Below are 10,465 nucleotides of genomic sequence, written 5' to 3'. Positions count from 1 at the left end.
GTGAATAATATTTTTAATAATCATTAAGAATGAGCCGTTTGATAAACACTTTTTCTATGCGCCACCTCATATAAATACACATTGGCTCCGACCAGCTGTTGCATGCGTTCTGTTGTACCCTACACTAAGCGGAGAGACTAGGTAGGCTGTCTGCTGACGCTCAGCAAGCACATGCAAATAGGCTTTTTGTCTGCGCTCATATGCTTCTCCTTTTTTGTTAACAGTTGTTTTTCTTTTTTTGTACGTTTTTTTTCAGACACATACATATGTACATATGTGTGTGTATATATGAGTGACAACGACAACGCTTTATATGATTGAACTCTTAAACGGCCGAAGCCCCCTTGGCACCCGCCTGTCATCTGGTCCAACGAACACAAACAGAAAGGCTCATAAATGATGTGCGTGTGTGTGTGTGTGGGAGAGTGTTGTTTTCCGATCAGGGCTGGAGCCATCATATGAAAAGAGGCGTCACAGCAAGGTGCAATCTCGACTATCAAAACAACTGATGCATAAGGCACAGAGCTCAAAAAAGTCCATTCAGAGCTAACCAAACAATCTAGGAAATGGCAACGGCAATGGCAATTGAAGCACGTTAAAGTATCAACAGACGCTTCTTGCTATAAATGGTTATTAATCCGTCCCATCATTATTTCTAGAATAAATAGCTGCTAAATCGTGACACAATAAAATTAATCCCAAAGGAATGAATAAGCACAAACCCCATTTTGAGTGCAAAGTTCTGTTGGGAACTAGTATAGGGCGAAGCTGGGAGATTTGCATTTAACAGCTTGCTCTTATCAGTAGAGTAGACCAACCAGCATGATAACAGCACGGATATTTATGTACATATGTTTCTATATAGATTATTATTGATTAATAAACAATTTTCTCACTCGTACCGCGAATACTCGTAAATAGCTCTCAGTCTTAGGCTGCTTCGTTGCCTATACATACAGACATATATGGAACTGTGGAACATACACAATGGCTACGCTACTGATAAGCAATGACCGATTTAGTTCTATAGTTCATAATGTGATAACTAGCATTAGACACAATTGACCCACAAAGTGGAGACGACAAACATCAAATGATTGTGTCTGAAATATCTATGAATAGTTCTTTGAATGGGGAATGGGGAAGCGGGGAAAGCTCTTCCTTAACCAAAATTGCAATGCAACAAGTACTTTCGTACTATATAAACATCTGTGAATCAATATTTAATAAAATAATACTCACTTAAACAGAATTTTTTTATTTGAGTGGAAGGTTTCATTATTCCGATTGAATGGCCCTGAATCTCAATCAAATAAATGTCGAAAATTTTAGTAAAAATCCGTGCAATATAAAATTCTGTACGCAACAAGTTACAAAAATACCTGCAACTTTTTTTAATGAATCCCCGTTTCACCGTGAGCGTGGGATACCTTTGAAATGTTATAACATGGCCATTTTTTGCATCCACATTTGTTTTTTTATCCGTCGTTATTGCAGTCCTTGCAGTCCTGTTGACACTCTGAGCGAGGAGGCGGATTTTTCATCGCTTTTGAGAGGCGTACGAATGAATATATTTACATGGTGCAGTGCACACAATTAATGTGCAGCAAGCAACAGCATCAACAAACAATAAGGAAAGCCTATTTTAGAGGACCGAAATTTTGGGTACCCTGGCAGATTCCATTCAACAACATTCTTGTACAATAAGAAACAATGATATATGTATTTCTTAAGTGTTCCACACGAATCTGTAACAGAAAAATCAATCAAGTCGGGTTGCTGTAGGCTTGGATGAGTAAGGACTTCATCAATATTCCTAGCCAGATACAGGATACAGGGTGATAATATGCTAAAATCGCAATACCCCCTGCAAGGGAACGAGAAAAGTTCTCTTGTAAAGAGAAGACTGAGACTGAATCAAACGCATACCATGTCCCGGTTGGCAATTAATTGCCCAGAAATCTACAGTGAAGGACCATCCATGCAAAGGATGACATGTGCCGCATATCAGCGGAATGAAAAGGAATGGGAGAAGCTCCAACAGTTGTCCGTTTTTTGTAAATGTGCAACATGTCCATATATGTAGATATGTATGCATGAGCAGACGCGCGAATTTATCCGGTATCAGCCTTCGACCGTTTACCGGACCGTGTTTCAACATTTCCCCTTCGTCAATAGATCTCAATGATGCGTTAAACCACCAGAACCAATATCCATCCCATGTCCCTTTGGCTTAAGGGCAATTTTCACGCTTTGTGTAGGAAGGGGAGTGGCCTCTGTTGGGACGGTTGTTTCCAGGTTTACACCATTAATCATTTATTTTCAGTTGCGCGCATCCCATCCAAACACTTGCTCTCCTACTCACTGCCATCCCTATACATATCCCTGCCCCCGTCTGCACTTGGATCTGTTGCATGCACTGCCTGTAGTTCTGCATATCCCCATTCACTCACCAATTTCAAATGAATGATAATTAGTTCATTTACTGTTTTTATGTCATGTTTTTGCATTTTCCCTAAAGATAAACTCCGTAAAACTCCCTTTAAATTCTCTTCATTAAATTATGGGTAGAGTATGACGAGAAAGGTAATTTTCAATACCCATAAGGCCGGAATATGTCAAGGAGTAGCCAAATTGCGCTGGTCAGTAAATGGACTACAACATTTTAATGGCGTTCGGGTTTTTTCTACACATTTCGATTTGGGGCTTTCAAGTTATTAAATAATTATTTTTTTCTATATGTAGTTATTTACCCTAATTTTTTAAAATCATTTATTTTTTGCTTGTGTGTTTTCAGAGGTAGGGCTTTTTTCACATAACTTAAGTATCTTACATCTGGTTGTATTAAACTTTGCAATTATGAAAAGCTAATAAATGCAGTTATAAATCAGACCCAAGCACTTTGTAGCTTAAGATTACCGTCTGGAAAGTATTAAGCTTTCAAATTCAAAATTAATAAATGTTCGTGGTATTAGGCTTCTCATCGAACAGCTGTTTTAAAAGAAATAAACTTGAATTTTCTCATTATTGTGGTGGTTTCCTTGCATATTTTTTTTAAAATGTAATGGGCATTCAAGAATACCCACATCAAATTTCAAAAATTCTCTCTTCAGTAAATTCTTCTTGAAGGAATACATTTAGTTCCTTCCCTGACAGTTACCTGAGACCTCTAGCTTTTAATTCGCATACATTGGTTTATAAAATATGCACGTGTAAAAAAGTACGGTGCCCACAACCGGCACACAACGAGTCGAACCGAACGCTAGAGCCGAAGACCCTGGGAGCGTACGCAGAAAGTTCGCTCGCAACACGTTCGTTGTATGAACGAATAGTGAATAGTCAGTGCTTGTGCTTTTGCAGCCCTGGTCTTGTGTGGATTCTTTTCATTTAATTTAGTTGATTTTCCGAATATTATCACATAAATGGCCCCACCGAAAGCGAACAACAACCGTCCGACTGGACGTCGCAAAAAGTCCAGCAACCTGTTGCAGACACTGCTGGACAAATACCTGAATATAGGCTTTCTCAAGTACCTGGTGCTCGAGCCGGCCGCCTTGCCCATAATTAGTGTTCTGATTGTTTTGGCGGAAGCAGCTATCAATGTGTTTGTGATTCGGCGCGTGCCATATACGGAGATCGATTGGGTGGCCTACATGCAGGAGTGCGAGGGCTTCCTGAACGGTACCACCAATTATGCCCTGCTGCGCGGTGAGTGCTCAAGGTTTTCTCGAGTTTATTTTTGGACACCAGCGGCGGCTGCCATGTGCCCCCATTCCAATGCTTCTATATCTATATCTTTCTGCTCCATCCCTCTGGAAGCAATGGGAAGTCCTTTGCTTGGACTGTGACTGTGAACATCGTTTATTCGTCTCTTCCACTTGGAATAGGTCCTGCTGCTCGTACCCCTAGACTTAGGCTTAAAACAAAACGTTATCTTAGGAGCAACATTAACAAGCAACATTTTTGCTTAAATATTAACGTAAAACAATTGTGTTTCAGTTGAACATCGATTTGATCTTGTTTAAGAAGCCTCCCCCGCCTCCGCCTTCGCTTTGCCCTGATCCCCCACTGGGCTTGGACTCTTTTTGGTCCTGCTGTTCCTTGGTTTCGCTTGTGCTTTCTTTGCAGGTTCCTCTGCCTCCTCCGCCTCCTCCTCCGGATTGTTCACTCGCACCTGTTCTGCAATTATAGAAGAGCAAAAGACAGGGATTGACGTTTAAGTATCGTTCAGACTGTTAACCCACATATATTTGAACTACGAATTGAAGCTCCAATCACATTAGATGCTGCATTGGGCAATGAGATTGAGAATTCACTTCGAAATTGCGTTTCTATCTGTTAGGGTGTATTTACGTTGCTTTCTTACTGCCATTTTTTGTCTGGGTGATGCCGTGGATCTTGCCTGGCGTGTCCAGCTCCAGCTCAGCGAAGGCCTCGATGAGTGCGCGCTGCTCCTTGCTCAGCTTCCGCGGCACATCAATTTTGATGTGTACATAGTGATCGCCATGGCCGTGAGCGTTTACCCGCTTCAGGCCCTTGCCACGCAACGTGTGCTTGTGGTGGGAGGAGGTGCCCGGTTCAATGTTAATCCACTGGTCCTCGTAGACGCCCTGGACGCGTACAGTGCCGCCCAGGACGGACTGTGACACCGAGATGGCCACGTCTGTGTGTACGTCGGCCCCGTCACGGCGGAAGTAGTCGCTCCGTTCCACTCGGAAGGTCACAAACAGTTCCTTGCTGCCCACCTGCATGCGCACCGTTTGTCCGTTCTCGATGCCCGCCGGCACCGGTACAGTCACCTTGCGGCGCTGCACAGTCTTTCCCTTGCCCTCGCACTCGCTGCACGGATACTTGATGTACTGGCGCGTGCCCTGGCAGTAGCGGCACGTGGAACGCATGACGAAGGGTCCCGTCGAGATGGTCTCGAAGCCTGTGCCGTTACAGTACTGGCAGCGGCCCGGCTTTGTGCCCGGCTCGCACTTGGAGCCGGCGCACTTGGGGCACTCGTCCACTACATTGACATTCACATCCTTATTGACGCCGCGAGCTGCCTGGGCGAAGGTCAAGTCCATGACCATCTCCTGAGCCTGGCCGAAACCGAACTTGGAGTCGGCGAAGTCGTCGAAACTGTTGGTGCGGAAGTTTCCCTCGCCGAAAATCTTGCGGAACAGCTCCTCGGGATCGATGGTCGAGCGGAACTGCCAGCTCTGTGAGAAGCCCTCGGGTCCGTAGGGTCCTGCCCCGCCGCCGCCGCCACCGAATCCGCCACCCTGACGACTCATGTTCTCCGCCGTCTGGCCGTAGGTGTCGTACTCACGTCGCTTCTGATCATCGCTGAGCACCTCGTAGGCCTCGGAGACCTCCTGGAATTTGCGACCGGCATCCGGGTCCTCCTTGTTGGTGTCCGGATGGTACTTCTTGGCCAGCTTATAGTAGGCCTTCTTGATATCCTTCCCATTGGCGTTCTTGGCCACCCCCAGTGTCGTGTAGTAGTCTTTGGCCAGCATGCGGGTGGAGGTGTGAAAACTGCGGACTGTGTGCCGTCCATCATCGCGTGTCCTAAGCCCCAGCAATGACAATTTGGACGCGGACGCGTGCGATATACTCGGCGCTGCAGCGGGGCCCCAGGGCGAGAAGCTGGAGCTGTGTTTCGGAGTTGTCCGTAAGTGCTGTTGGTACCGGCGGCAGCAGCGGATCGCCGGCAGTTGGCCGCGGAGTACGAACAAATTTTGACACGAAATCATATTTACATTAAAAGTTGTAGTTCTCAGCTAAAAACATGCCGTAATAACCTCCATGCTTCTCGAATAAAAATTTTCCTTCTCTTTCTGACACTGACATTTTGACAGTCGCCCGACGACGTTGCTCTTCTTTGAGTTTGCCATTCGCAGTGCGCGCCCAAGAATACAGCTGCTTCGAATCATAATTCGAACTGTAACGGAAAGGAACAAAACAAGAACAGACAAGTGAAATGTTAATTAAACTACTTATTTTGTCTATATTGCAGGTGATACTGGTCCCCTGGTGTATCCGGCGGCTTTTGTGTACATTTACTCGGCCCTCTACTACATAACGTCGCATGGCGCTAATGTGCGGGTGGCGCAGTACATCTTTGCCGGGATTTACCTGCTGCAGATGTGCCTGGTGCTGCGCCTGTACGCGAAGAGTCGCAAGGTGCCGCCGTACGTGCTGGTCCTGAGCGCCTTTACCTCGTACCGCATCCACTCGATCTATGTGCTGCGTTTGTTCAACGATCCCGTGGCCATCCTCCTGCTCTATGCGGCACTCAATCTCTTCGTGGATCGGCGCTGGACCTGGGGCAGCATTCTCTTCAGCCTGGCCGTGGGCGTCAAGATGAATATTCTGCTGTTTGCGCCGGCCCTGCTGCTCTTCTACTTGGCCAATCTGGGACCGCTGAAGACCTTCCTGCAGCTTGCAATTTGTGGGTCGGTCCAGCTTCTGCTGGGCGCCCCCTTTCTGCTCTCCCATCCGGTGGAGTATCTGCGTGGCAGCTTCGACCTGGGCCGCATCTTCGAGCACAAGTGGACGGTGAACTATAGGTTCTTGAGTCGCGAGTTCTTCGAGCACCGTACGTTCCACCTATCGCTGTTGGGTCTGCATTTGGTGCTCCTGCTGGTGTTTGCCAAGCCCACGTGGACCTTCTTCCAGAGCTATGTTCGCCTGCGCAGCGTCCAGGACCAACTGCAGCCGCAAATTGCCAAGAAGAATAGCGAAGTCCAAGCCCAGAGGAAGAGCAAGAAGGAAGCGAAAAAGGAAAAGGACACGGAGAAGCTAAGCGCCGAACAGCAATCCTTTCTGAATGCCTTCGAAAAGACACTACAAAAGTCATCGGGCGGCAAGGCAGCGGCTCCTCCAGTTCCCGCTCCCGCTCGGGCGGAGTCCGAGCGCTATGGCATCCACTTTGATCGGTGCACGCAACTGGCCCTGCTGCCCTTCTTCCTGTGCAACTTCATCGGCGTGGCCTGCTCCCGCTCGCTACACTATCAGTTCTACGTTTGGTACTTTCACTCGCTTCCGTATCTGGTCTGGTCCACGTCCTATACCCTGGGCGTGCGCTATCTCATCCTGGGCATCATCGAGTACTGCTGGAACAGCTATCCCAGCACTTATCTGTCCAGCTCGGCCCTGCATCTCTGTCACCTCGTATTGCTTTTCGGTGTGGCCCGTCAGATCTTCCAGACCATGCGGCTGAATGCGGCGGCCAAGCAGCAGAAGCAGCAACAGCAGAAGAAAGTGCAATAACTAGTCATACAGTAGTGATCCACACTGTACTTGTAACCAAATGTAATGAAGCTTAAAATATTGATGGATGTACTTTTATTTAGTCTTTTGTAGTGGCGCTGTACAAAGTGCCGGGGGAATTGGTTACCAACTCGCCCAACGAAAATAAGATTCAAGCTAGGATCTACATAAAATAGCTTAAAACAATGTCCGCTTAAAACTAAGGGTACAATAATACGACGAGGGGATACGATTCTCCCCATTTGTTGGCGACATTTTAATCGCTTCCCACCGCTGTCGTGGGCGTTCGCAGTGTCAGCGGCGTGACCGATGGAGGTGGCGACATCTCACTTGGCCCCGACGCTGTCATCTCGTCGGGTGCCACGCTGCTGCTGCGCTGAACGCTGAAGAAGCGGAGCAGTGTCGTCTCACTGTTCCGGCGACTGGAGGTGGGTGTGCGTGGCTGTGGTTGTGGTATGGATCCGCTTGATCCGCCCGCACCACCTCCAGCATCAGTGTGCGAGATGCGCCGCCGGGGAGTGGCCTTTAAGCGGGGACTGCACTCCGACTGACGCAGGCACTGGAGACGCGGCGAGGCCAAAACATCCACAGAGTTGGCCTGCTGCTGCTCCTCGTTGATCTTGTCGCTGAGCGAGACGTGCGCTCTGCCGTTCATCAGCTTCTGCTTGCGTATGTTCGTCAGCCAGTCGACCTTTTCCTTGGCCTTGCGCTTGGGCGACATTATGGCCAGATGCGGTGCCTCCCCGTCCAGCACGTAGTTGGGCAGGTTCGATGTGGGCGAGTAGATCACAGAGGAGAGGGGCTGCTGGCCAGCTCCCTCGGAGGCAGCCGCTGCCGCCGCCGCTGCTGCAGCTGCAGCTGCGGATGTGGTGGGTGGTGAGGCGTATATGTGGTTGACATTCTCGCTGAGCGGCGAGTGGACCGGCGAGGAGTTGAGGCTTAGCAGCTTGGTCCCCGGGGAAATATCATCGGCGGCTGCGTTCTCCTTTTGCTTTTTGCTGGGTGATGCTTCTTCCTCGCCAATCGGCGGCAGCTGAATATGCCTGCAAGTGGGCTCTTGGCTAGAGGGCCCGAAGAGTCGCCTGCCGCGGGATTCCAGGGGCTTGGTTCGTTTCTGCGGTTGCTCGGCATCTGCCTCGCTGCTGGCCACGCCCAGCATGTCCAGAAATGAACGCTTCATGGCCACCTTTTCGATGGAGCCGGGCGTGCGTTCGTTCTGGTCCATCAGGCGCTTCAGCGAGCGTGGCGTAGACTCCAGATCCCTCAGGTTGTACTTGTGGTTGCCGGTGGCCGGAGCCGTGGACTTTTTGCTGAATTGGCGCACATAGCTTGCATGGCCGCGATACTTGTCCGCCCTCTCGGCCTCGCTAAGACCCTCCAGGTCGGGTCCCATGCGCCAGATCTTATGCCGCGCATCGTCGCTGCAGGTGACAATGGGACAGTCGTGGGAAGAGCCCCAGGCGACGCAGGTCACCTCGACCGTGTGGCCCGACAGAGCCACCAGCGGCTCCTCTGCATGTTCTAGGTTCCAGATGTACGCCCGCTCGTCACTGCTGCCGCTCAACAGGTACTTTCCATCCGGACTTAGGCAGGACTTGATGTAGAAGGTGGAATTCAGCAGACCCTTGTAGCAGGCCAGCGGCTTGGGGGAGTACGATACCAGATTGTAGCAGTAGATCGTGTTGTCCATGCAGTTGGCAAAGAGCCGCGTCCCTGCCGCATCCACAATGAGATTGGTAAATCCCCGGAAGGTGGAGTGTCCGGCATACGGCAGCTTGTGCCTGGGCAGCGGCTCCTTCCTGTAGGCCGTATAGTTGCGTCGCAGATCCCATACCTTGATCACGCCGTCGCCAGCGCCACAGGATATCAGGGTGTTGTCGTCCTGGAAGGCCAATCCCGTGATGCTGCTCGAGGTGGCGCTGGACGACATCTTGGGCGTGCGTGAGCGCTGCTTTCGCTGCGAGACGGGCGTGCCCGGTCCCCCCGAGTGCCCGCTGTAGATGCAGTTGTCCACGCGAGAGGTCAGATCCATGTTGAGATTGGCCCGTATGTCCCAGATGAGAATGGCTCCGTCTCGCCCGCCAGTGGCAAACACGGCTGGGTCTGTTCGCTTGAAGGCGGCCGACTTAACGGATCGTGTGTGGCCAAGATACGAGTTGAGTCCCCTAATGCCCGAGCCAGCCACCTCCCAGAGCCGTGCTGTGTGGTCCCCCGAGGCGGAAACGAACCGCATCTGCCCCGGGGCCCACTCCAGGTCGAAGACTGCATTGTAATGGCACTGCGGCCCCGGCAGGGACTGCTCCTCCGGCTCGTGGTTGCGCTGTGTGGTGTCCTGCAGTGTGATCTTGCCATCCTCATTGGCTATGGCCAGAATGTGCCTATAGCCGTTGCAATTGGCAAACTTGGCCGAGAATATGGGCGGCTCTGGGTTGAAGTCCGGGCAGTAGTTGGCCGGAGCGATTCCCCGCCAACTGTCCTCCTTGGCCACGCACAGGCGACGCAGGGCGAAATCGTAGGTCCGCTCGTTGGCTGCAATGAGAGCGAAAAAGCCAGAAATTAGTGCAGCTCTCAGATTGTCTCCATCGTGCTCTGCGTCTTTGTCTATGTTGCAGTCTAGTTTTTCAATACGTTTTCGCTTGCGCTGCAATTTTGGCTAGAGACCCGGAGATCTGGAGAACCCTTCCCTGGATGAGACAGCGACGGATCACAGACTGAGCCCAGGCTTAGCTTATTGCCACTAGAGTGCCAATTTCCATTTCATTTGAATGAAACTTGTCGAATTAATAACATATTTACATAGAAAATTCGACCGCCAAAAGTGAAATTCTCCCGCCATTCGAAATACTCACAGAACCCGTGCTCCCTGCTGCGCAATTTGTTGTCTATGTTCATTTTGACACCAGCTATACGAATAGGGCTCTTTTGGATCGAATTATACTAGTCTAATTGCTATTTTATTCAAAATAAAACAATAGAAAACGATGCTAGCATATTTTCAACGACGCAGCTGGACCGTAGAGATGGAAATGGGGCGGCGCGAAGGTTATCGATGCAGCTGCTATCGAGAACAGTTAACCCATTGTCGACCACGAAAATTATAAATCTTGAAAAATCAAAGCGTATTTGAGATGTATGCTTCATCGTGGGCTTTTTTATGCAAAGATGAAGGATAGGATGGACCAACTAGAGTAAATATTATTAT

General features: G+C 49.5%; 3 protein-coding genes and 1 long non-coding RNA gene across 5 annotated transcripts; 2 read left to right on the top strand and 2 right to left on the bottom strand.

The window, feature by feature from the left end:
• Positions 1-241: 241 nt before the first annotated feature.
• Positions 242-703, top strand: LOC117188197. Its single transcript, XR_004472509.1, has 2 exons — positions 242-600; positions 660-703. It is a non-coding gene; the product is annotated as an uncharacterized LOC117188197 (long non-coding RNA).
• A 2,606-nt stretch (positions 704-3,309) lies between these two features.
• LOC108158679 (lethal(2)neighbour of tid protein) lies at positions 3,310-7,327 on the top strand. The gene is made up of 2 exons (XM_017291209.2): positions 3,310-3,708; positions 6,008-7,327. Exons 1-2 carry the CDS (start codon positions 3,423-3,425, stop codon positions 7,261-7,263), a joined length of 1,542 nt encoding a protein of 513 aa, XP_017146698.1. The 5' UTR covers positions 3,310-3,422; the 3' UTR covers positions 7,264-7,327.
• Positions 3,833-5,829, bottom strand: LOC108158678 (protein tumorous imaginal discs, mitochondrial). 2 transcript variants are annotated; one of them, XM_017291207.2, is made up of 2 exons: positions 4,354-5,829; positions 3,833-4,179 (listed from the first exon to the last, which is right to left on the bottom strand). In XM_017291207.2, exons 1-2 carry the CDS (start codon positions 5,742-5,744, stop codon positions 3,996-3,998), a joined length of 1,575 nt encoding a protein of 524 aa, XP_017146696.1. In that variant the 5' UTR covers positions 5,745-5,829; the 3' UTR covers positions 3,833-3,995. The 2 variants fall into 2 exon arrangements, with proteins under 2 accessions (XP_017146696.1, XP_017146697.1); XM_017291208.2 differs by having other exon boundaries at positions 4,367-5,829.
• On the bottom strand, positions 7,322-10,306 carry LOC108158677 (protein lethal(2)denticleless). The gene is made up of 2 exons (XM_017291206.2): positions 10,113-10,306; positions 7,322-9,792 (listed from the first exon to the last, which is right to left on the bottom strand). Exons 1-2 carry the CDS (start codon positions 10,153-10,155, stop codon positions 7,520-7,522), a joined length of 2,316 nt encoding a protein of 771 aa, XP_017146695.1. The 5' UTR covers positions 10,156-10,306; the 3' UTR covers positions 7,322-7,519.
• Positions 10,307-10,465: the final 159 nt, after the last annotated feature.

Source organism: Drosophila miranda, chromosome 3, assembly GCF_003369915.1.
Source record: "Drosophila miranda strain MSH22 chromosome 3, D.miranda_PacBio2.1, whole genome shotgun sequence".
Lineage (NCBI taxonomy): Eukaryota > Metazoa > Arthropoda > Insecta > Diptera > Drosophilidae > Drosophila > Drosophila miranda.
The sequence above is the reverse complement of the archived record's forward strand: the minus strand, read 5'-3'. Positions and strand labels throughout refer to the sequence as shown.